Consider the following 27,558-nt stretch of genomic DNA (forward strand, 5'->3'; position numbering starts at 1 on the left):
TAAGAAAATAATTTAATAAAACTCGTCATGGGCAGTACGTTAGTTTATCAATGTATTTAATTTACATTATGTTTAAACGTTGTGAAATGAGTAAACGAATTAAATTTTAAATGAAAACATTGCATCTTGTTAATACTTACGTAAAACAGCAACGTGCACGTCCTATTAACACCTGTCACTGAATTTGTAGGTTAGTTTATTAACGAATGGAGCTTGACACATATAAGGATTGTAGATGGCATTGAAGTGTGGTAGTTAATGGAAGGTAGAGGTGTATCAATTTGTACTGTCATTATGCGTTATTTTTGTCATGTGTACGCATAATTTAAAAAACGACGTCACAACATCGTGTTTTCTGTGTAATTTTAAACTGAATCTTCTCATAGTAGAAGTTAGAAATAACTTATTAACCACGAAAGTTAGAAATAACTTCTACTCTAAAAAAAATTAGTAAGAAGTTAGAAATAACTTCTAATACTCAGATTACTCTGATTTTATAATTTATTTTATTTATCAATTATTCAGATATATATATGTAATTTAACTACCATTCTTTCAATTAATTCTAATAGGACTTCTGCAACATAAATTAGATGTAGCAGTATGACTGTATTTTTTTGTTCTGTTGTTATAGTTTAAAGTTTCATTATGTGTGCTAAATATGCCACATTTCGATTTTTTGAGTTAGCATTTTTTATCAATTTTTGAAAATTTCATATAACTATTGATGACAGAAATATACATAGCTCTGCAGCCATTAATGCTACAAAGCTGTGCTGCAGCTCATTTTGAGCTTTTTTAAAAGGCGTAATTTGATATGCGTAGTTCATTTATTAGAAGTAGAATTTTTTGACCGTTTGAAAATATTCATTCTTGAAAAACTCAATAAACACCCCTTTTTTAATAAATATATGTTCTGTATTGATTACAGACATATCTCTTTAAATAGATATGAATAGTTACTTTTCTATGAAATTTTATAGTTAAAATTAAAGTTAATATCATAATTGCATAATTCACAGATTTATAAAATCATATAAGATGTAGAAAAGGTATTTGTTTACCTACTTTAAGAATGTAATTTATTGAGCTTTCTTACCAAAATGCTGAATGAATCTGTCTGTTATGTTATCGTGTTTTTTTGTTTGTGTACGTATTCTCTTGCACCATATACTAGCAAAAGTCTTTCTTCAATTGTTTAATCACTTGTAAATGCCCTTGCAGCTTAACACCTCACAAATCATAATTTCCCTGAACACATATGTAACATCGACTTTGTAACAAACCTTGCACTTTGTTTAGTAAATGAAAGTAGCTGATTAACCTTTACAAACACCTGATGACATATAGTGCTACCAGCCTATATGTTTTATCATGGAAAGGGATTTTGTTCTTTTCAATTAAGGGTAGCTTCTTTCAGATCTGAAATCGAGTGTACTGGAAGAAAGTGAATGCAAGTTTATGTTTGAGTCATAAAGAAGTAAAGATGTAATTGAGATTTTTAATTTTATCATCTTATCTAGTTATCAGGTTTTCCTTGTAACCCAATGATAATCCATATCTTTCTTTAATTTCTCATTCTTCAAGATTGTAAATTTTTTTCTGTGTAAGATGTATTTAATGCAAAGAGTTAATTGTATTCCTTGTTACTAATCAGAAAGATGTATTTTCTAATTGGTTTTATTAAAATTTCACAATTGCTTTGAAATTAAATAAAAAGTATGAATATTGATTTTTCACTTGTAATTCATAAGTTTAGCTGTCTATTATTATGAATTTTAGTATTTATTAATATATTTAAAGAATTTGGAAGGTTACCCATCCATAAAGTTAGATGAAATGAACCATCCATGAGGTTAATTGAATTTATACAAAGTTGGCAGCAGTTCATAGAAAGTAGACTGTAAACAAATTCATGAAAAGAATTTGGTTTGTTTTAAATCTTGTTTCTTATGAACTTAAAGTGAACTTACTTTACTTAAAAGTTACTTACTTAAAGTTACTTTACTTAATAGTGAATATAAATTTAAATTCAGTGTTAAATGTAAGGATTAAGTGCAGGTTCAAAGAAATTCAGTATGTACAGGTCAAAAATTGTAATTTGTATCATAAAAGGGCCATTCATAAAGTTCTTGCTCTGACAAAAAAAAAAAACAGAAGATTTCTCAGAAATCTTTTGGTTATTTTTTAAAATGGTCACTTTGATATTTGATACATTTAGGCAAAAACTTTCAATTTTTAATACTGTCAGTAAAATTCGATTTGTCCAGCTGTTCAAAATAAGCAGTTATCTCAGCTTTGACCTCATCATTTGAAATTATTGTTTGTCCAGCAAGCCATTTCTTCAGGTTTGGGAAGAGAAAGTAATCACTAAGAGTCAAATTCGTTGAATATGGGACATGTGGAGGCACGTCAAAGATCATGAAGTTTTGCAACCTGAAATATGTGTGCAGGCCCATTATTTTAATGAAAAAGCACTTCTTTTTGGCCAGTTCTGTATAGTTAGCCTGAATAACACCCTTTAATTGGAACAATAGTGAAGCACAATAGCCCCTGAAATGGTACTGCCTTTTTCTGGGTAGTCTATGAGCACAACACCATGAAAATCCTAAAGAACTAGCAATAATTTTCCCTGCTGATGGAAATGTTTCTGCTTTCTGTGGTACACAATTACCTGCTCCCATGTACTGTTTAGTTTCTGGCATGTAATAGCAATCTATGTTTGATCGTTTGTAATAAAACATCAAAGAAACAGTGGAGTCTTGTTTAATTAAAATTAAATACCCTCAAGAATTGTTCAGTTAAATGCATCTTTGGAAGACTGTTAACAAACGCTGAACCTGTTGAGCAGAAAACATTTTTGTACTCAAACATCATGTAAAATGTGGATACAATCTATTGAGTTGTTTGCGATGTCAGCAAGCTCACATACTTTAGTCGGTGATCATTTAATATGGCATTCTGGATTTTTTGGTGGTTGCATTGGGACTGTGGTGATTTTTTGGGGTCCTGATTGTTGATCATCTTGAGAGGATAAACAGCCACATTTGAATGCAGAAGTCCACTTGTTTACCATTGAAAACAAAGGGGAAGAACCTTAAAGTAGAATCTAACTCTTATTATATGTTGGTTGGGATTAAAACCTTTTAAAACAAAGTATTTTATAAGAGCTTGAATTTCAATTTCATCCATTTTTCAGAAAATGTCAAAACTTGTTTGATTTACTCAATCACCACAAACAAGGAACTAAATGCATGCATCGGAAACTTCACAGCATTCCGTGTAAAGAATCATACTTGACAAATGTCATAGTCATTTGGTGATATTTGTGCTATCTCTATGTCAGGACAAGAACATTCCAAATGATTCTAGTAAATTGTGAAAATTGTCTCTATAATGACATAATTGCACTAAGTTCCTTGAGCAAGATTATTGTGTAGAGGTAGTTGTTGATAATAAATTTGCATATTTAATTTTATTTCTTAAGTTGATATCTTAGGTATAATTATAATATTTATATTTTCATGTTAATTTAAATATTGTTTTATTTTTAAGAGATACAAATCTTTTTATTTAGTGTTATGAGTAAAATTATAAGCTGAGTCAATTACTGAATCTTACTTGTAGTACCATTGTAAATAAATCTTTAAGATTCATGTAACCTTTTTGTTACTATTTAAAAAATGATGGATAGTTCATACTTGCAATTATAATTTATTCCATTATTGCTTACAAATTTAAGTGGATCCAGTTTTCTTAAAACAAAAGTTATGCAGTAGAACTGTTAAAAATCATATCAAATGTAATTAAAAATGAAAGTTATCTTAAGTAAATCTTTTTTTTACGTAATTTGTTTCAACCTTATACTTCTGTTGATCTGTCTTATATTTTCTACTGTAATAAATACAGTAGCAGTATTAATTCTCTTTTCTAAAAATTTTGTGAATGCTTCCTTTTTCAGTTATCTACATTTTTTATTATTTTCCTGCCTCATCACATTAAGTTGTTTTTTTAATAGTTTTTAGTTTGTTTCATTTTGTCAACACATCTTTCTATAATGAGTTTACTCCAGAGAGATGCTGTTTGCTGTATTTGGTTTTTTTATCCATTTCATGAAAATAACATAAAGCATTCATTCTATACCTTGTATCACGAAACCATGCAGCAATCCAAAACATAACAGTACGATGATTTTAATTTAATTTAGTACACTCTATCTGAGAAAAACACCCTTCTTACTTGTAATATAAAAGTGGAATTAAAATAATACAACACAAAAATTAGAAAATTGAGATAAAATTATTTATTTACCTTAAAAATAAGAATTTTAAGAAAGTATACATTAAAATCTAAAGCATATTAAAATTTCATTAAGTAAAACAGAAAAAATGTTTCTTACCTCAGTGTACTTTTTCAATATCCAATAGGATGTTTAAACTATTGTCATTGATTCCCAAATTTACCACAATATCTTCAGTAAGATTTTCACACTAACTTCCCATCCTTTTTTCTTCTTTAAGTACATGTTGAATAAAATTTTTCGGAGCATTTGCTTCTACTCTAAACTTAAATGTTGTGTTATTATTCCCAATGTAGCCTTTGACTTGTGCCCACATCAATTCTATGGGGTTAAAATTGCAATGTTTGGAGGAAGGTGAACATGACACAATTTTTTGATTTTGCTAATGTAGAATCTTATTGATAATGAATGTATTTCATTTTATTAATAATGGATATATTTTGTTTTAACTGATTTTATAATTTTTAAAAGTTCTACTATTAACATGTCTTTGGTATACACAATTTTTTTTGATTTCAGGCAATGGTACGGAACATTATCCATCACTATGACAGATCCCTCAGCAATCATTTTAATAATGTTTTTTAAACCACTGCTTAAATTGTCGTCATTCATTTTATCATGATACTCTTGTGAAAATCTGGATTTCAAATTCTTATATACCACTGTTCAAATCCCATTTCCACTTCCTACGTGCATTTCTATTAATTGTTTATGTTTTCCAGCCACGATTTTCACTCCAGTTACAAACCTTTCATAAAAGCATCTTTTCCGCTGTTTATTTCTATATCCACTCATACCTTTTCCCTTACATGACCCGCATTAATCCAGGTTTCATCTATATAATAGATTGTCTTACCTTCTTCATAAAATCACTTAATTTCTCTTAAATATTCCCTATGCCATGAAATAATATTTTCAGGTTCAATCAATAATGAATTATTTTTTCTGAACATGAGATAAAAATTCATTGATTTTTAAAACACGATGTTATATACTTCTAGGAAAATTTGACAGTTCAGAATCAGTTTTCACAGCATTTAATATTTTGTTCAAGTTAGGAAGCTAATTTCTGAAATAAAATGAAAGAACTTTTTCTGATAGCAGTTTTAGTAAAATCGTCCAACTTTTCAATCATTTTCACCCACTTTTGAGTCTTTTTAGGGCTAACATGTTGACCATAAATTTTGTGTTTATTACATTAAAGATTTTTCTTTTGCTAACTCCTGTTGTACTACTTGCTTTCTGAATAATGACCCTTGATTGCAGTTTCAGGATTATCTTGTTTCAAGGTTATATATGTTGCTGATTTTCTTTGTTAGGAGCTTCTTAGGGTTTATCTGGTATATGTTTCACAACGGAATCACTCATTGTTAAAACCCAATTGGCAAAAAACATAGGGTAAATTAAAATTAATGAAAATAACGTTAAATAAAAATGTTATAAAAATGAACTATAATACCATACTAAGTATCATACAATACAGAGTAACATGATAATATAGTCTGAAATATTTCTTTCACTGAACTTAATAATGATGTGAAGAATTTCAGATGATGTTACAGTTAATAAACATCAATAAGAAACTCAACAAAATGTTTAATTGCTTCTCATCGGCAGGTCATGGTGCCAGAGAAATGATAGCTTGTATATCATTACATGCATAAAATAATGATTGCACGTGGGAGTGACATTGATTCAGCCTAAAATACTGAGATATTACTCATACATATTGAATTAATATTTGTGTCTGCTTCATGGTTTCGTGACACAAGTTAACAATGTGAAACCCTGGAATGAATGTATTTCTGTATACATGTCCTTGGAGCATATACTTTTCAAGGAGCTAACATTAATTTGATAACTTAAGTTTAACATTCATCAGAAATGTAGGATTAACTGGTTTTTAGAAGTGCACAATATATCAAGATTAAAAATCCTTAAGTCTCTGTGCTTCTGTTTTGCAGTAGTAGGTAGTAAGGTTATTATATTTCTTCTGTATACAGTAATGTTTTTGGTATTTTTCTATGTTGTTTTAGGCTGTATTGTTTCTTAGATAATATATTTTACAAATAATGCATAACTAATTATCAGAAGCAGTTTGATAAAAATGCCAAAACAATCTCAAAAAAATTAATCTGGAATATAAGAATACTGCAATATTTTAGTACGTAGTTCTTTTAAAACTGTTAATAAAAGTAGAATCAAAACTGGATAATCTAGCACAGGCTTACTTCATTGAACTGTCATTAATTTTTAATAATTTATTAATTATTAAGATATTTATCGTCTATGTACTTACTACATAATGTTTAAAAGTTGAGCTAAGATATGCTGATAAAGGAACTGTAGTTTTGGGATATTAAAGGGTAAATTAATAATCCTTATTCAAATAATGATCTAGATAAATGGTTTGTTGTTTAATTTGTTACAATTATAAAAGAAAACTAGTTTAATTCATGTTCAAACTGTGAAGTAGGTTTGTTATTTGATAATAGTGAGGTACACTTTATCTGAAGGTAAAATATACATCTGTCATTGAAAACATTAGATATCACGTTTATCAGGTTTCTACATCCATCGCTAAAGAAAGGATTTTAATATCAATTCATACAACATATTTTCTTAATAATCATAAAAGCTGTAAATCACAATAAGAACAGAGGTTCTGAAGGCAGTGGCCGTAAGTAAATTTAAAACTGTTTTCACTGAACCTACTTAGGAATTTCCCATTTCCATACCCTGATTGCTGCCTAACCATTTTTTAATCCAAAATATTGTAAGCTGGCAAAAGTATCCCAAGTAAGACAGCAAACTGTAACTCTGTACGAACTAATGGGTCTACAAAGTGTGGAACATCTCAAGGAAAAATACCTGGAAATTAAAAGATGAAAATTAATAAACAAAATGCTGCCGTCCAAAGTCACAGTTAGTAAATCAATTTTTATGGGTCACATGCTAGTTAAGCAATGTGGGATGCAGTATAATTGCAAGCTGAATATAAATAAATATTTCAGTTTCATGCTTTAAAATTCAGTGTTATCACAGTTTTTGAGTACATTATTTATCCCACTCATTCTTATGGCTGTGATATTTATGTATCACAAGAGATACCAATCAGAATTGCTCTCTCTGATAGTAATGATGTTTACATTACAGGTTGTCCTTGAAGTAAATAGAATGAATATAGATGTCATTTGTAAGGCTTAATATCACTTAGTGGTTGGTGAGTCTGGCATGTTTATATATAACAATCTATTTGCCTTAGTGAAGAAAGCATTGTTTAGATTAGTTTTCAATGAATATTAAGCTTTTATTGCTGTTCCAGTATGAATTTTTCTCTATTACAAATTGCAATTTAGAATGCCAAATAATATTGTTTTGGTATTTGCAATAGCTGAAGAAATCCTTCATTTGGATTGAAATTAGCAAGAAAACATTATTATTAGAGGGGTAAGGCATATATTTATTTACATATGATGCTTTAGATAAACAATACAATTTAAAATTTAATTCCATTTTTCTATTAGTCTTTTGTATTATCTAAAATATTATTTGTATTTCTTTTTACAATACCCAAGCTGACAATTCTAAATATAAGCTTTTTTTAACCTCCAGATTGCTTAAGAGGATGAGATGAATGATTTGTAACATGTGTGAAATTGCCATGCCTGACCAGGATTCAAACCCAGGACCTCTGCATGAAAGGGACCTCCAGATATAAGCATTTGGTTCAATAAAATATTATTACTTTATTCAATACTATCATTGTTTATTTATTTATGAAAACAGCATGCCAATATGAAAAAAAGAAAATTATTTTTATGTTATTTTCAAATTGTGCATCAGTATATATACTTATTATTTTATTTTTTCTAATAATTATTATTTTAGATGATTTATTCTGTTAATAGTTGGAGTGAGGAGGTGATGAGAAGTTTTTCAATATATCTGTTGTCTTTTATTTTAAGTTTTCAAACCATACTGTGATCGCGTTAACTGTAGCATTAAATGACTACAATTGCTAGTTATATTATTATTTTATTTACATGAATAAATAATTATGTTTTGAAACAGTAACAGTTTTTTAATAATTGTTTTTAAAGCATTTATTTATGTAAAATGGAATGATTATATTACTGTCCTGATTCTGTTAATGTATTAGTATCATAATCTTAATAAATGAATTCATGCTACTGTATAAAATGAATGCAAAATTTTTTAAGGAAAATTTTAATACATAGTTGCCACTTTTTTTTCATTAATAGATTTATCACTATAAATATGGGCCATTGTTAATAAATGCCGATAACTTGCTATTATACTGCATCCTACATTGTTTAACTAAGATGTGACCCATGTAAATTGTTTTATTAAATGTGATTTTGGACAGCAGCATTTTGTTTATTACTTTTCATCATTTAATTTCCAAATATATTTTCCTGAAATGTTCCATGTTTTGTGGACCCATTCGTTCATACAGAGTTACAGTTTGCTGTCTTACTTGGAATACTTTTGCCAACTGACAACATTTCAGATTAAAAGATGTTTGGCAGCAATTAGGATATGGAAATACCTAAATATCCAAAGTAGGTTCAGTATAATTTGTGAAAACAGTTTTAAATTTACTTAAGCCTCTGCCTTTAGAACCCCTGTTCTTATTGTGATTTACAGATTTTATGATCATTAATAAAATAAATTGTATGAATTGATATTAAAATGCTTTCTGTAATGATGGATGTAGAAACCTGCTCAATAATGCATGAACAATTTCATCAATCTTCGAAGAATATTATAAGGTACTTGATATTTACAGAGGATTATGGATATGTTTGTGTTGGATGTCAAAAGAAATTAAATTAATAATATCTGTTTATTAGTGGTATTGTATCATACGTATTGTTTCAATCTGTCCATTGTGAATAACCACGGTGAATGAACTCTGGTTCATTCACCGTGGTTATTCAAGGTAGGTTGGTTGGTTGGAAGGTAAATGAACTCTGTTCATTTACCTTCCAAGCAAAATTAAGCTGTTAGAAGTATGTATCTATATCTATTAGAGTTTAGCCCCAAGTGTTAAGTATATCTTATACAAAAAAACTTATAACCCAAATTGTAGTCATTTATATGAAAATAATTAAACTTTGTATAATTTTTTGTTGAAAACTAAATGTTATTAAAAAATGAAACACAAGATTAGAATTAAAAAAAAAAAAAAATTAATTGGCTATAGCACTGATGTGCTAACATTTAGTTTGGCCATCAATATTTCACTCATTTTCTATTCCTACTGAACATACCTACTGAATTAGCATAAAAATTATGCACATAAAAGAAAATGAAATGTTAACCATGTTTTATAAAGTGATAAACAGGTTTCCTTTTAGCTTGTTCTAATGAAATAATATCATATTAAACTTTTTTTTACAGTTAAGATTTTCTTGTAAATTATTCCAGTGATCAGAGTGAAGAAGCAGGTAGAACATGAATGCTTAGATTAATCTGTAGTATTAACTTGACTAGTTAGTTGTTTAATCCTGCGTCAGATTAACAGCTGTTGAATTTTATTCACAATAACTTTCTTTGAATTGCTAGTGGTGTTTTTATTTTAGTTCTCTAGTATGAATTTGTATAGTGGGCTGTGCAGATTTGTATAATATCAAAATTTGTTTTTGTTAATTCTTCTTAATTTTCATTTTTATAATCCAATTAATTCATCTCATAAAAATTAGATGTATAATATTTTAATGTCCTATTTGTTTTCCCGTTTTTAGTTATTAGTTGAGAACATGCACATTTATTTAAAAGGATAATGAAAGAATGAAATTTTCAATGAAAAATGTTAAGACTCTTGCCCCTAAATGAACCAAACACCAGCTTTTATTTTAAACTATAAGGGTGTCAAGTTGCAGTTTTAATTTTCAAATTATACTTATTGAAAAGTCGCAGCACACAAACACATTAAAAAAAAATGAAAAAATACTTTAGAATAAGTGACAGAATAGTGACAGTTGTTGCTACTTCTATTTTTGATATTGCATTCACAAGTTACTTTGTTAATAGAAGTAAAATAACCATGAATACAATGCAATTGATAGAAACCTATTAATCATCTTCTTGTATTGTCGGAATAAAAATATCTAATTGATATAAAAATATGCATAAAATAAATTATTAGTTAAAGCATATATTGTAAAATGTCAAACCTTAGAGATCATGAAAGAAATATTTATATATAAAATGTAATCAAAATCTTTAGATAAAAAGTTCCAGAATCATAGAAGAATGAAGCATTGTGTTATGTACTGAAGTCAATTTCATTAATTGGCTTCAACTTTAACTTCTTGTTGAAATAAAGAAATGAAAGAGTTAAAACCTAAAAATAATGAATAAAATGCAAAAGAAAAATAATCAAATAGAATAAAACAAATAAAAATGTGAAAGAAAATTGGATATAAAAATATCATTACTAAATGGTAGCAGACACTATTCACATGCGTGGATGTAGTCTATGTATGAGTTTACATTCCTCTCTGATCGAGCAATCATCCCTATCCTGCATCTCATAAGAGCTTTCTAAAATTTGATGATTACTTATAAGTTCTATAACATATTCTTATAATGTTATTTTTTTTAATAAATATAATTATCTTACATACAGAGTGTATCATAAAGTTCTCCTTCTACTTCTGAAAATAATGAAAAAAGTTCATATAAACATATGTCCTACAATGCTTCGTTTGTGAGTAACAGCTAGTGAAAGATTTTGCTCGGATTTCAGCAAACCCAGTGAAATGAAGTACTGAAATATTTAGGATGTTAATTAAAGGGCAGGATTAGTGATTTCTTATGGTTTTTGACTAGAAAAAATTAATAATATAGGTCTCACAACCATTTGCTGTAGTCTTTCAAAAATCTGGTGTTAAAACCAATAAATTGGGATAAAAACCCGTTTTTTTTATGTTTGATATACAATAAACTTTGTTAAATGGATAAAAAACACATAAAACTTTTAAACCTAACTTGCAGAGAATTTAATTCTGAACAAAATGGTAAATTGAGTAAAGCAATAAGTTAGAAAAATTTGAAGTTTATCAAGAAACAGTACAATATATTACTAAATTTGTCAGAAAAGTACTTATTTGATGTAAAGAAAAAACAAATTTTTTTTGATGATGTGAAAAATTTCTAAAACAAAATTTACTCTTAAAAATTAATGTTAAAAAATGTAAAAGAAAACCCTGGAAATTACACAATTGTAAAATAAAGATTACTTAGATAATATTTTTTTTTTATTAATGACTTTGTTTTATTCAACATACCTTACACCATTTTGTTCAGAATTAAATTCTCTACAAGTTTGGTGTAAAATTTTTATGTATTTATTATTCATTTACGGGTAACATAGTTATTGTACATCAACCATAAAAAAACAGGGTTTTCTGACTACTGCAAATATGGCTCAAGGATATATATCTTTTAATTTTTCTGATCAAAAACCATAAGAAATTACTATTTCTGACCCTTAATTAACATCTTAAAAATTTCAGTACGACTTCATTTCACAGTAGTGGGATGTGGACTAAAAGATGTATTAACTTATGCCATTTTATTTTTTTTTATAAACTGAAAAAAAAAGTAAAGAAAAATACTGCAGTTTGATTACTTTTAACTAACATGACCAAAAGCCCTGTAACCCTGTAACCCTGTGAAAAGCCCTAAAAAATTGTAAAACATGCATTACTGACAGATTAATTTCCTAATAATCTTTTCTTATTTTACTCACTGAATTTATACTTTTCCATCAGTCTTTTTTTAGGAAATATCGATTTCAATTAGGAAAGATAACTTTTTTAAATTAAAATGAGAACTTAAACTTTCATTGTAATAAGATGTTTAAACAAATGTAAAACCTACTGATTAAGTGATGTTTGGAAATAAAAAATTGAGAAAATTTTTCACTCCAGCATGAGCAATGTACAGCAACTTTTGCAAGAAAATGATTGATCGTCTATTGGATTGCTTAATGAGAATAGTAACCACAGTTTATTCTCTTATGATTATTACATTATTTTCTTCTCTCTGCATGGGTATTTTATGTGTTTTTTTAGCATACTAAAAAAAATTATTTTTAAATTATTTAAGCTTTTTTTTTTAAACACAAGTTTAACTCCATCTTAGTAATGGTTACCTTTAATTGATATTTTTGCCTTATTCAGTTATTAGTGGAAAAATTAATTTTGAAAATAATTTTTTTTTTCAAAATAGCCTGATTGAAATAGTTCTTGTTATAGTGGCTGATAACTGTAAAACTGCTTGACCAAAAAACCTAAATTTTGCATATCATTTCATCTTTTTAATGAAAAAGGATGAGTTGTCAGGTGCTTAAAAAGGCTTATCTTTAGATCTTTTTCTGCATTTTATAAGGTTGTAAAGTTATATAACTTTAGAAACTAGTCAAAACTGGTACACTTCTTTGAATTTCCTAAAGTTTTTTAAGGTAAACTTCAATAATGAAATAGAATTATATATGTTAGTAACAAACTGACTTCAAAATAAAGAAATATCCTCTCAATATTTTTCTGTTAAGAAGTAAGTTATTAACCTTGAAACTCTTACAGATTAAATTACTTACAGATTACAAATATGATATTTTCCTGTTTTGGAGTAGTCTAATTTTCTTCATGAAAACACAAGGTGTAGCTCTCAAATTTTTAAAATAACTATGAAGCAATTTTTTTAAGCTTCAAATTCAGCAGCAGTGATATTACATAATTACTATATGGTGAAATAATTATTTTTACCTTAAATGTGAGGAAGCAATTAATAGAATATACAAACTGGTGTGTAATATTTATGAAAAAGGGGACGTTCCGTCAGACTTCAAAAAGAGTGTTATAGTCATGATACCAAAGAAAGCAAGGGCAAATATATGTGAAGAATACAGAACAATTAGTTTAACTAGTCATGCATCAAAAATCTTAACTAGAATTCTATACAGAAGAATTGAGAGGAGAGTGGAAGAAGTGTTAGGAGAAGACCAATTTGGTTTCAGGAAAAGTATAGGGACAAGGAAAGCAATTTTAGGCCTCAGATTAATAGTAGAAGGAAGATTAAAGAAAAACAAACCAACATACTTGGGATTTATAGACCTAGAAAAGGCATTCGATAACGTAGACTGGAATAAAATGTTCAGCATTTTAAAAAAATTAGGGTTCAAATACAGAGATAGAAGAACAATTGCTAACATGTACAGGAACCAAACAGCAACAGTAATAATTGAAGAACATAAGAACGGGAGTCCGACAAGGATGTTCCCTATCTCTGTTACTTTTTAATCTTTACATGGAACTAGCAGGTAATGATGTTAAAGAACAATTTAGATTCGGAGTAACAGTACAAGGTGAAAAGATAAAGATGCTACGATTTGCAGATGATATAGTAATTCTAGCCGAGAGTAAAAAGGATTTAGAAGAAACAATGAATGGCATAGATGAAGTCCTACGCAAGAACTATCGCATGAAAATAAACAAGAACAAAACAAAAGTAATGAAATGTAGTAGAAATAACAAAGATGGACCACTGAATGTGAAAATAGGAGGAGAAAAGATTATGGAGGTAGAAGAATTTTGTTATTTGGGAAGTAGAATTACTGAAGATGGACGAAGCAGGAGCGATATAAAATGCCGAATAGCACAAGCGAAACGAGCCTTCAGTAAGAAATATAATTTGTTTACATCAAAAATTAATTTAAATGTCAGGAAAAAATTTTTGAAAGTATATATTTGGAGTGTCGCTTATATGGAAGTGAAACTTGGACAATTGGAGTATCTGAGAAGAAAAGATTAGAAGCTTTTGAAATGTGGTGCTATAGGAGAATGTTAAAAATCAGATGGGTGGATAAAGTGACAAATGAAGAGGTATTGCGGCAAATAGATGAAGAAAGAAGCATTTGGAAAAATATAGTTAAAAGAAGAGACAGACTTATAGGCCACATACTAAGGCATCCTGGAATAGTCTGTTTAATATTGGAAGGACAGGTAGAAGGAAAAAATTGTGTAGGCAGGCCACGTTTGGAATATGTAAAACAAATTGTTAGGGATGTAGGATGTAGAAGGTATACTGAAATGAAACGACTAGCACTAGATAGGGAATCTTGGAGAACTGCATCAAACCAGTCAAATGACTGAAGACAAAAAAAAACCTTAAATGTTCAGATCAGAATTACGATGTCGTATTTACATTAAAAATGTGGACAATCAATAGTTCCAATAACTCAGTACAAGCGTTTTCCTAGGAACACTTAAAGGTTTATATTCTGTAGTAACATTCTCACTTTCAATAAGTATCCAACAAATATGAAATAATGTTTGTTTACTGGTTGCATAATAATTATATATTGCTGTTTTGAAACATATTATGCAAAGAAGTACTTGGATACCCATTGTATTTTTCAAAACGGAGATTATACTCCGCCATTCTTCCAAATTAAGAAGGGGACTTCTTTAGTTCAAAATTCGCAGCTAATGATCTCCCATGTATGGGATTAGTAATTATTCCATGTATGGGATAGTTGAGCTGTGTCATGGACAGAAAAGCAGTAGCTGCTAAAGTGAACTCTAAGATGAAAAAATCATGATAGCAAAGATAACAAATGCTTACAGATTGATTCTCTTATTGATAAATTTACATATTTAAAAAATTTTTTGATGGATCTATTTGAAAAGGACATTTTAACAACTTTATCCATTTTACAATTATTATAAGAAAACCTTGGTACCTAAAATTTTGACTTATCATTGTATATTTTACCCTCTTCAGTTTTATTGCTGCAGTGGTTTTAGAGCCCCATAGCTGTGGAAACTAAAAATGGGTTGTTTGTAGGTTAAAAAATGAATAGTTTCAATTTAAACAGTGATTAAATTCTTTGAACTGCAAATGTAAAAATGGAATTCTTTAACAGAAGCCAGGTGCTACAAAACAACGTGAAAAGTAAGGATATCATTTATTTTCCCCAAAGTTACTTAAATATTACTTAATTAAGGAAAAACGTTTCATTAGTGTTGTCATACTGTGGTGAAAAGCATTTTTTTACCTTTACTAGTTACTGAGTTAATAAATAATTAACTATTTTTCCTATTTATTAAATTTTTTTGTCATCAGTTACACAAGGACCTTCATCCTTTCTCTTCTGCATTAATTTTTGTTTAACTAAATGTATTTATTTTCACATCTACTTGTTTTATATATTCCAATTACCTTCCTTTACAGTTTTTACCTTTTACACATCCCTCCATTACCAAAGTAGCTAGACCTAGTTGTTACCAATGAACTAAGTTGGTGGGTATGCAACCCACCAACTTAGTTCATTTCTTTACAAGATTTTGCCACAAACTTCTCTACTCTGCTGTTTATCTTAAGACCTCCTGATTCTGAATTTGATCAAACTATCTAATTTTCAAAATCCTAATGTGAAAACACATTTCAAGCTATTGTTTTTTTGGTTTCTGTTTTTCTTATTGTCCATGTTTCATTATATTAAATCGCTACCTTCTCACAAATATTTTCAAAAATGTCTTTTTAATTATTTGATAATTCTAAATTATGAAAAATAACACTAACATCTTGACTTTGAAAAAGGTAACCAAAATTAGCCTGAAAATGATGAGTGTAAGTAAAGATTTATTTTTGGAAACTAATACAATAAATCATAATAGTTTCATATTGTAGTTGATATTATCGTATTGTACAATTCTCAAAGTAGTTTCAGTACTTCTGACTGATAAAATAGAAGGGTTTGTGATTGAATAGTATATGGTATTAACTGTGTTCACATTTGGAATTGGTCAGAAGAGATATGCAATTGGTCAGAGGAGTTACAGATTTTGATTGATCAAAATTTGTTGCATTCAAATTTGTTAGTTAATTTGATTCCTGTGATCATTCTATTTTCCTATTGAACAAAATATTCATTTTTCTGATAGTTAAGAAGATGCTGTATTCTGATCAGTTGGAAGTTATTCTGATTTTCCTGAATGAATCAGTGTTGGATTGTTTAGAAGTGATCCATATTGGGAGTGGTAAAACTTAAATGGATCCTTTACATTTAGTGATGAGACTTACATATGTTGTGAAATATGTAATCTGGTCTAATCTCATTAAATTGGTTTACACTTGTAACTGGTAATCTTCAACATGGTATTTACTGATATATTAAAACCATTAGTGAAACACCTATTCAATTTAATGTACTTCGTTACTGAAAGCCTATCTACATATTACCTTAGAAATAGAATTTCTAAGGTAATATATATTATGAATGTTGATATTCACCCAATTTTTAAGCATAGTTTTAAATTTATAATTTTTGCCAGTTGTAGAGTAATGCGAGTTGGTGGAGGTCATGGATAATGTATTGAGGATTCTGATGATGATGACGAATAATCTTCTTCATCTTCAAATGGCGCCAGAGCTTCTGTTACAGTGTCAACACAAGAACCATTAAAATGAAACCTAAAAAATAAAAATAATAAATTGATTTTATTAAAATAAAATTTAACTATAGTATAATTTAAAGTTAATTATTCTTTGTCATAGTGTTTTTATCATCCATAAAAAACTGTGGTATCTTTTTTTAATGGTAGTGCTAAGTGAAAAATAATAATAACCAATTGAAACAGTCACTGTTGTAGAAGTATATAAGTTCTTTAATGTTTTATCTGTAGTAAATATTTTAATTGGCCACTGTTTTAAAGATAATGCAAAAGCAATAAAAAATCTTGCCATTTTTTCAACAGTAAAGAATCTTTTTTTCTTCTTTAATACTGTATTATAATAAAACCTTTACTGCATAACACAAGATAGAAAAAAATTGTAAAATTGAAAAGTTCCATTGATTTTTGGCTTGTATCATATGTATTTTTTTATCACATGTATGCTGAGGCTCATCTTTTTATTAAATTCACCAGTTTGATAAACTATTTTTATTTTTTCAATTAAGTTCCTCTGATAATCTCATTATAAATTTCTTTCAGATACCTTTAAATTGTGCTCAGCTTTAACATTAGGTACATGGGGTGGTCACAACATCTTATGCTAAAAGTTTGTTGTAGCTTTTATTTTTAATTTATTCTGTTAACTAGAAGCTGAAGAAGAATTCATTAAATCTAGCAATAAATCATTTGGTAGATATTCTGGCATACTTTTGTATTTATTTCAAGTAAAAAAAAATGGAAAAAGTGTAGTGCAGTTTATATAATAAATTACTTGTACTTTATTTATCACATCAAACATTTATTGATGTTGATTTTAAATTCTGTTCATGTTCAGTAAATTCTGATTAACATAAATTAACTCTGATAAAATAAATAAATAAAATCTTTCAAATTCTTTTTTTGTCATTGGAAGAATCATAGTCTTTATTTTACTTTCACGAATGAAAAACCTCTTTCATCTTATTCAAAAACCGAAATTTTTAGAATTTGAAAGAAAAGTTTTGATGTCAGCTTGAAGTTTGCTTTCCAGTTTCAATCTATGTTTCCAGTTCAGTGGCTGCTCAACGAGCTTAATAGCTTGACTATCTTTTGGGTAAAGCTCGACATCCTGATGTCTTCCTAAAAAAAAGAATTATAAAGTTGTAGGTAGTAATTTTTTTTCATTGTGTATGTATATTATTTTCAGTAACTGTAATGATTGTGAAGAATGAACTGTAACCACGACATCAATTACCATTCACTCTCAAAGATGGTGCATTTCATTTTCAAAAATAATGAGCAATCTTGTCAGGCCTGATAAATAAAATGAAGAGTGAAATGATTTCCTACTTTATTCTTCACTGAGCCTAACATATTGTTATACAACAGCATGCCTAGCATTTCCTTTCTGAAATGCGAGTAATATTCTGCACTTTGTAATATTCTGAAGGTATAGCTTCACTATTCACCACAGGGGCTGACTGCAAAATCAACCTTACTTAGAAAAGAATCTCAAACTAGTATCTGTGGGACAGATAGTTTATTTGCCTCATGTTTATAACTATGTTCCAGTATTTCTTACTTACTGGAATAGGTAGTGTAAAGCAAAAGCCGCATTTACCATTTTCTGCAGGAAACTATGGATTATAGACACTGTCACCAGTTAGTTGAAGAAATGTAAGTATAAAATGAATTTTTGAAAAATTTGCATTATACATAAAAAACATATTTTAGTGTAAGCCACCGGAAGGAAAAAATAATACTTTCTGATTTTTTTTTATCTGAACTACACAAAAGTGGAATTATATTAGATTTAAAAATAAATCTAGAGAAAAAAAATCCATATTTTACTTTTGTGTTCTGCATGGAAAGTGAATTGATAGTTAAAATAAATTTCTTACCTGAAGTTAAAAGTAAACTGTGTTTTTTTCCTGTTAAATTCAGCGACTGGAATCCCGTTTGATTGAAGTTTTGGCCCATATGCCGCAGTTGGATAAATTTTTGATGATGTCCCAATGACTAAACATAAATCACACTTCTCCACTACATCATCTGAAATCCCATAAGTGTTTATTTTTTAATAAATAATGATCAGTTGAAAAACAATCTCTTAACTTATTTTTTTTATTTACAAAAGAGTGGGCATCAACAGATACATTCATTAGTCCGATCTTAATTTATTAAGAAGGAAGCAGTTTTTTCTTTGGAAGTTTCTTATTTTATAAAAATTTTTATTTATTTGTTAATTTCTTTTTTTTATCTTTTATTTAAACTGTTTATGATGTATAGGATCTTGATTTTATGAGATCAGATTACACTTACCTACATTTCTCATAATTTCTTACAAATGTACTTAAACTGTCGTAGCTGTCTTAAAAAAAAAATAATTAATATGTGTATGTACTTTAATACTTAAACAGAGTAACTGCATTCTGTGGGCTTAATAGTATTTTTTATTTGAAATGTTTTTTCCCATGTTGGTTGGCAGTGCAAAACTATTTGTTTTTAATATGAAATAAAATCAAATTTTTAGCAATATTGTTATTTTAAATTAAACATTCAGTGACTGGTCCAGTCATTGAAGTCAGCAAAAAAACAACTGCAAACATTTTCATGTAAGTTTAAAAATCATTAGTCAAATAAATTTGGTTTATTTATTTAATGATTATTATTTTTGTATATAATTTCATTTTTTTTTTTTTTTTACTTTTAACACATTCACTGATGCTCATTAATTATTTGTTTTAATCTTAGTGCTGATTTATTTAACTGAAAATTTATCTGAGCATCATTTTGTGCTTTTTTACCAACAGTATTAATGTTTTGTTTGTTAAATTAATTTTCATACTGTGCATATTGCTTTATTAAATGATTTTCTGGTTTCTGAAAAGGGAAGCAAACTACTTTTCCTTAAAGTTGAATGGTTTGCAATCCCTTGGATCTCTCTGGTGTTGCTTGCGGGAAATTTAACAGTTTGATGACTGAAACCATGTTTTTAATAAACTAATTTTCACACGTAACCAAAGTTAAAGAATTCTGGTTATAGTTTTACTACATCCTGTTTGCTTTACTAGTTAGTAAACTTAATAATTGGAACTATTTAAAATTCTGAAAAGAAAAAAATTATGCCAAAATTTATTTCCTCATTGTTTTCTGAAATCCTGTACTTTTTAATAACTTTTCATATACACAATTTACATAATTTTAAAATCCATGTTTCTAGCATTTCTGTTCAAAATCCTGCTTTGTTAGTTTCAAACAATTTTGGTTTTTAGGATTTGAGATGGTGATCAGTTCCTGATTTCAATTTTTTTAATTGATGTAAACTCATAGTAAAGAATGATCAAGTCGTATTAAGTGAATGGCTTGGTATAGATTTCATTAATATCATTAGTTGTTCTGGAGTTACAGAAACACAAACTACCTAAATGTGTCACCCTACTCATAGCAAAGTTCAAGAAAAATTGGAAATTTGAACAAAAGCCGAACTAATCATCATATTATTGCAAAATTTTAGTGTTGAATTTAGGATATGAATTTATTTACTCTCCAGTGCAAAAAAGAACATAATGGTTTAAATTTCATTAGGATTAGGAAATAGGTTTTGCAGTAAATATATATTTCCCTTAGAAGAAAAAAATATGTTGAAGATTTCAAACATTTATTCAGGTTTATTTTTTAGATAAATAGTTTGTAACTTAATGAGTCTTATTTTGCTGGTAAAAGTTTGTCATAATACTAATTTATTTTTGAACACGTTATATAAAGATTAAAAATTGTAATTATCTGGAAATTTCAGTCAAAATTATTGGTGTCTACCCTTAAATAAATCATATAAATTTAAAATACCAAGAAATGGGGACCGACTTGCTTTATCCAAAGCGTCTTTATGAATGTCTTCTCCAAACCAAATAACATTAGGCCGCAATAATCCTCTACAATTTCTAAATTTACAGCGTGGCAGATCATTTCCAGGTATTGGTGGTGGTATATTTTTCTTTCCAAAAAATTTTCTGTAAGATAACACAATACAAATTTATAAATACATGACAGTTTTTTGCAACAGAAATGTTAATTTTAGGACCATGTTCATATTAAGTTATTATACCTTATTAGTAAATTATTTACATACTGTAATATGTTGTCTCCTTAAGAATAGTTATTGAACTTGCAACAAATTCTCTGAATATCATCGATGTGAGAAGCAGGTATTGTGCTACCATTACTGTTGGGTATCTATGGGAAGGCACAATTCCTTAAAAGAAGCAGCAGGCCTTCAAGAGTAACTGAAGATTTTGACTAGTTGTTATTTATTATTTTTGTTAAAGGGCTGGTCAACAGAAATTTAATATTTAGCATATTTAGGCTTTGATTGTAATCCAGATGAAAACAATTGAAAATTATTATCAGCATAAAAAGTATGGGCACATGAGTTTGAGACTTTATAAAAATAAAACCACCCATTAGATTTCAAAACAAATTAAATCATATTTTAGGTTATTTTATGTCAATTTTGATGATGTTAAATCTTTTATTCTTTAAGATATTTTATTTTGGTGAGAATGAAAAAAGGTACTGTTTTTTCTTAGCTTTAGATTGCCTACATTAACTCTGATCACTTATTAAAAACTCACTTGGCCAATTGCTTTCAAATTTTTACATAATCTAGCTTATTCTATAAACTTATTATCAATGAAATTTTAGATCAATGTCATTTTCTGTTTCTGAGTTGAGTTATTCAATTTATAAAACTATATTACCTATGGATTTATACAATAAAAAAAAACATGAGATAAGATGTGTTACCTTAATTACTACTATATTTTAAATTGATGAATATGATATTTAAATATTTCATAAAAACTATTACTAGGTATAAATTTGTTAGACATTTTTATTTATTACGAAATCATCACTTTAGTAAGGCAACTGAAAGAGAAAATATTATTCTTCATCTAGTCGGTTTTTCCTTTTTTTTTAGCCAACAGTTAAAAACAGAAACTTCTTAAGTGTGAGGGTTTTATGTCAATTTCATATGGCTTGAGCTTTGAAATGTTTAGAACAAAGACTGTAAGGTGTAAGCACCTTTGTCAGAAGAAACTTGTACAGTGCAAGTAACTTGTAATGAAATGAAAAATTAAAAAAAAAAAAAATGATCTTAATGAATAAAGTAAGTATTATTAGGTTTAGAATAGTTTTTTTTTATAATTTCTATGCTTTTACAACTTAATGAATAATAATGGAATTGATAGTTGAAGATAAAAAAAAAAAAAACATATTTTTGGCTTCTATTCTTAATAGGTTATTACTAATTTTAAGAGATTATTATAGAGAAGTACTGCTAGGTTCAGTATTTCAGTTACTACTTATGTATGGTTAAAAAATAATGAAGTAGTTTTCTTCAACATTTTATACTTTAATATAGCTCACGTAAGGCATAGGATATGTGGTTACTATATTTATTTATGTTTCTTGGGAATTAGTTTATATATTAAACCAGAAAAGGTTCGCAGCATTGTGTCAATTGTTATATCTAAAACAAAATTTAAAGGATTGGCTATTGATATTAACAAAACTTTGATTAAATATATGCATATATTTATGAATTAGTTGTTTAGCATTCTAGCAATATATAACAATTATTATCAATAATAAATAAATTAAAAATATCATTTGCTGCTTATTCTTTTTAAAAATTCACATAAGTGTTTTCATTTCATCTAATGCATTAAATATTCAAAAAAGAAAGATGTTACCCCTTCTTAAACTTCTTTTTTAAATTTTTATTATATCTAATGAAGTGATGTGCACTACAAAAGCACTGTTGTGAGTGGTTAAAAAAAGAAAAAGCAGTAACAGTAAGTGATATTTTTGTTATTTTATTTATTACTAGCTAACCCGGCAATGCTTTGCCATTGCTAGATTTGAGTATATATATAGATTAAATCAACACAAATGAATGTTTGATAAAACATAAAAAACTGAACAAAATTAATTCTTTCCTTTTTCCCATCTTCCTTTTTTCGCATCTTACCTTTTACCCTTCTTCCCTTTATTCCATTTTTCCTTCTTCCTTATTTTCAATTTTCTCTTCTTTCCTTTTCCCATTTTTCATAAAAATATTTCTTTCACGTAACTAATATATAATCTGAATAAAGTCAAATCAGACCGTAAATGCAATTTTCCAAATATCTCAACCCCAGCACCATTTAGTGGGTCCATTTTTCAGAGGTATTTCTCTCAATGTAAGTAACACATATTCTGAATATGAGCCCAATCAGACCATAAGAAACATTTTTCGAAATATCTCGACCCCAGCGCCAACTAGCGGATACAAACTAATTCAGAAACCTTCGTGGGCGAGCGCACAACTCACCAAAGTTTCATCAGAATCAATGAATGGTATAGGAATGCATACGGAGGACAAACAAACAATCATTTATATATATATATATATATATATATATATATATATATATAGATAGATAGATAGATAGATTAAACGAACACAAATGAACGTTTGATAAAATATTAAAAAACTGAACATTACAGAACAACACAAAATTTAACCTTTCCTTTTTTTCCTCTTTACGGCTTCCAATCTTCACCCGTTCTCATCTTTCCTTTTTCCATTCTTCCCTATTTCACAAAAATATTTCTTTTCACCTACTAATACATATTCTGAATATGATCCAAATCGGATCATAAATACAATTTTTTTGAAATATCTCGACCCCCGCGCCACCTAGCGGGTCCATTTTTTGCAAAAATTTTCTTTTCATGTAACTAATATGTAATCTGAATATTACCCAAATAGGACCATAAATACAATTTTCCGAACTATCTCGATCCCAGCGCCATCTAGCTGTCCATTTTTTGTAAAAAATTTTTATTTTTTTTCATATAACTAATATTTATTTTGAATATGAGCTTAATCGGACCATAAATACAATTTTTTGAAATATATTGACCTTCGCGTGACCTAGCGGGTCCAAACTAATTCAGCAACCTTCACAGGCGTGCACACAACTCACCAAATTTTCATCGCAATCGGATGAATTGTATAAGAACGTATATGGAATAAACCAAAAAAAAAATATTTTTTATAGATATATGAGATTGACGGTAATTATTATATACTGCTAGGATACTAAATTGCTAATTCATAATTATATGTACGTAGTAGATGCTGCTTATTATAATCACTGGTAATTGAATCATCTGAATTTTTAATTAATTTTTTAAAACCCAAACCAGAATTTAGAAATTTTTTTAATTTCTTCGTATAGCAGAATCAGGAATCGTTTTGTTGAATTAATATTTTATTATTTAAAATGTTTAAATAAGTTTATTTGTTATAATACAATATGGATTATTTATGTTTATTGCACTGCATTAATGTTGTTTATGCTTTCATTTTACTTCAGTACCCGTATTTAATGTTTACGTTGATTACTCCAAGGAAATAGTGGTGGAATAAACGATTATTTTACAAGAATCGATTCTTTCAATTCGATTATCAGAAAAGCATCGTAAAAAAGAATCGTTCGTCCGATTCAGTGATTCTTTTCCTTCCCACCACTACCTGAGCTGTAAACTCTAATCCGCATGGTCTTTTTCTCTTCTTCACCCATGTTTAGCGGTTCGTCTCTCTTCATACTCCTGTTCAACTAGCATACCTACAAATGTCTTCGATTCTTCTCTTATTCGACTCCTTTAGTAAACATCTGATTTTTTTTCGGTTGAATACGATTTTTAGTAGCCTATCACTTCTAATACGCATGCTTCTTTCTTTTTCCTGTTTAGCCTCCGGTAACTACCGTTTAGATAATATTTCAGAGGATGAATGAGGATGATATGTATGAGTGTGAATGAAGTAGTCTTGTACATTTTCAGTTCGACCATACCTGAGATGTGTGGTTAATTGAAACCCAACCACCAAAGAACACCGGTATCCACGATCTAGTATTCAACTCCGTGTAAAAATAGCAGGCTTTACTAGGACTTGAACGCTGGAACTCTCGACTTCCAAATCAGCTGATTTGGGAAGACGCGTTCACCACTAGACCAACCCGGTGGGTCAATCTAATACGCATGCTGTATTCCCTTCACCTAACCAACGATTCTCCTTATTTCATCTTATTCGATTCCTTTACGAAAACAAGCATATGTCGACAAACCTCATCGCTAAACTGAGAAGGGAAAATTTAAACTATTACCCACACATTCTACATGACATTAGTATTCTTTTTTATTTTTATTTCATTCGGACGGGAAGCTATGTTGCACAATATTAATTACTGTCGTTCTTTTACGCATAGTGTCATGCTCAAGATATATTTTACAATTATTCTTAGTAGACGGATAAAAGACAACAGCGATTCTGTTTTCATGGTACATAATCTATGCGTGTTCTATTGTTTTGTAGTTTGTTTATATATTTTTTATTTGGGCCTACACAATTTCGTAAGATTTTTTTTTACTTTACATAATCAGAAGACGATTTTTTTTCTAAATGTTTATTGGTATTATTTTTTAAATCATTAGTTTTTATGTATGTAGGTATTTTATAAGCACTTTTAAAAAAGAATATTCTGTTTTTAAATTTATAAACATGAGCTGCAGAAAAAGAAGTCGTATCTGGACTTACTTTTCCGAAGCAAGCTCTGGAAAAGCTTTGTGTAATCTTTGCCGTAGTTCAGTATCCTATGCTGTGGGACGATCTGTTTCGACATATTAAAGTTAAACACCCAGCAGTTGATATTTCAAGACAAAAAAATCCTTGTTCTTCTGATTATGTTTCAGAAATACATTATAACTTAAATCCTACTGCGACTGAACCAAATTAATCGCAGCAATTAGCTCTTAAAATAACAAACTTTGTTGAATCCCCTAATCCTTCTGCTGTGCATCCAATAACATCTTTGTCTTAAAAAATAAACACAACAGTTGTCCCTTATTTCCTTTGTTACAAAACCTGTCCCTCAAAGTAAAAGCCGAGCGTTAGATATTCAATTAATTAGGTTAATAACTAAAGAATATCAACCTATTTCACTCGTTGAGGATGAAGAATTCAAGAAGTTTGTTCACATGTTAAACCCTGGTATTTGCTTCCTTGTCGGAAAACAATTACAACTAGTTTAATTCCACAATTATATGATAGAATTTCTTGTGAGATTCGTAAGTCATTATAAAATATAGAAGCATGCGGAATAATCACTGACAGTTGGACATCGTTTTAAATAATAATTATATGGCCATAACTATCCATTTCATTGACTATGATTGTAATTTAAAAATCCAGTTACTTGTATAGAAATCTGTAGCCAACATACGGCTGAAAAGATTGCCATTGAATTACAAGGTAAATTCAATGAATGGGCTATTACTGACAAAATAGGAGCGATTGTTAGTGACAATGCAGCAAATTTAAAAGCTGCTATTCGCAATTGTCAGCTACGCCATATTCCTTGCTTAGCACATACAATCAATTTAATTGTCCAAGCAGCAGTGTCTGAAGTAAAAACAATTGTGGTAAAATCGAAGGCAATTGTCGAATTTTTTAAACGAAGTTTTCATGCTGCCTCCAAACTGCAAAACATGCAGCAACAAATGAATTTTAAGGAATTAAAATTAAAACAGGAAGTGCCTACCGGATGGAACTCACTCCTGCACATGTTTAATAGATTATTAGAAACAAAAGAACCACTAATTTCTATCGCTTTGACTATCGCTTTGGTGAATCCTATTCTAAATAATATTTCATTTGATGAGTGGACAGTTATAGCTGAAATGTGCAAATTATTGAAAATGTTTGAAGAGGTAACTGTTGAAATAAATTCTCAAAAAACTGTCGCTATTTCAAAAATCTGTTTATTGGTACGAGCGATAACAAGACATGTACTTAAGATTAAATCTTCTACTCAAACTTCTGAAATCGTTAAAGTATGTAACAAGATGTTAGACCAACTGCAACATAGAATTAAGAGGATGTTGAAAATAATAATATTTTGCTTGAAAGCGTGCTATTAGATCCTCGCTTTAAAAAACAAGGCTCTAAAGATGAAGCATCTTACCAAAATGCTTGCACAAAACTTTCACAGAAAGTTCGAAGTATTCAGATCGAACAAGCCGATAGGTTTAAAACCGAACAAGAAATTATTGAACTCTCCATTTCAACTGCATGGGAAGATTTTGATAAAAAAGTAACGCCAATTTTAACTAATTCAAACCCAACAGTAGCAGAAATTTTAGAAATAATATAAACTAGACTTTGCATTCCTGCAACCTCTGTTCCCTGTGAACGAATTTGTTCAAAAGCGGGACAGTTAATAACAGAAAGGAGAAATAGACTTAAATCAAAGAATTTCGAAAAAATTATATTTCTATATGTAAATGTATAAAATACTATCAAGTTGATTTGAAAGGTATTAACTAATTATTTATTTTGCTTAATTTTTATTATTTTTCATTATCTTTTTGTGATAATAGAACCAAAAATTTTTAAAAACGAAATCTTTGTGTGTGTCCGTGTAAGTAACTGTGCACGTATTAGTAAAAACATCAAAGTAAATATAAAATAACATCTATGTGATAAAAAAAAACAAAGACGGAATCAATGGCTCGCTTAAAAATAAAGTACACGGTACAAGCTATATTATTTTTAATTATTCTTTTTGTCATTTATAGCTTTAGAGAAATTAGTTTAAGATAAATTTTATAGTTTAAATAAATACTTTAACCCCGAGTTGGTCTAGTGGTGAACGCGTTTATGCAAACCAGCTG

The 27,558-nt window shown here is 28.6% G+C and overlaps 2 protein-coding genes and 1 long non-coding RNA gene across 4 annotated transcripts in view; 1 reads left to right on the top strand and 2 right to left on the bottom strand.

Moving 5' to 3' along the window:
* LOC142319444 (UNC93-like protein MFSD11) overlaps positions 1-286 on the bottom strand; it is a 62,292-nt gene extending 62,006 nt beyond the window's left edge. For both annotated transcript variants that reach the window (XR_012755199.1, XM_075356737.1), the window contains exon 1: positions 141-286. The gene's annotated coding sequence lies outside the window, so the exon portion shown is untranslated. The remainder of the gene's footprint in view (positions 1-140) is intronic.
* LOC142319446 (uncharacterized) lies at positions 261-16,807 on the top strand. The gene is made up of 3 exons (XR_012755200.1): positions 261-359; positions 3,200-3,442; positions 16,675-16,807. It is a non-coding gene; the product is annotated as an uncharacterized LOC142319446 (long non-coding RNA).
* Positions 15,962-27,558, bottom strand: part of LOC142319445 (NAD-dependent protein deacylase-like) — a 34,343-nt gene continuing 22,746 nt past the window's right edge. The window contains exons 4-6 of the mRNA XM_075356739.1: positions 20,641-20,786; positions 18,675-18,825; positions 15,962-16,813 (exon numbers count right to left, since the gene is read on the bottom strand). Of these exons, the coding sequence (XP_075212854.1) occupies positions 16,702-16,813; positions 18,675-18,825; positions 20,641-20,786 (409 nt within the window). The 3' untranslated portion in view covers positions 15,962-16,701. The remainder of the gene's footprint in view (positions 16,814-18,674; positions 18,826-20,640; positions 20,787-27,558) is intronic.

The sequence above is a fragment of the Lycorma delicatula genome, chromosome 2, assembly GCF_047948215.1.
Source record: "Lycorma delicatula isolate Av1 chromosome 2, ASM4794821v1, whole genome shotgun sequence".
Lineage (NCBI taxonomy): Eukaryota > Metazoa > Arthropoda > Insecta > Hemiptera > Fulgoridae > Lycorma > Lycorma delicatula.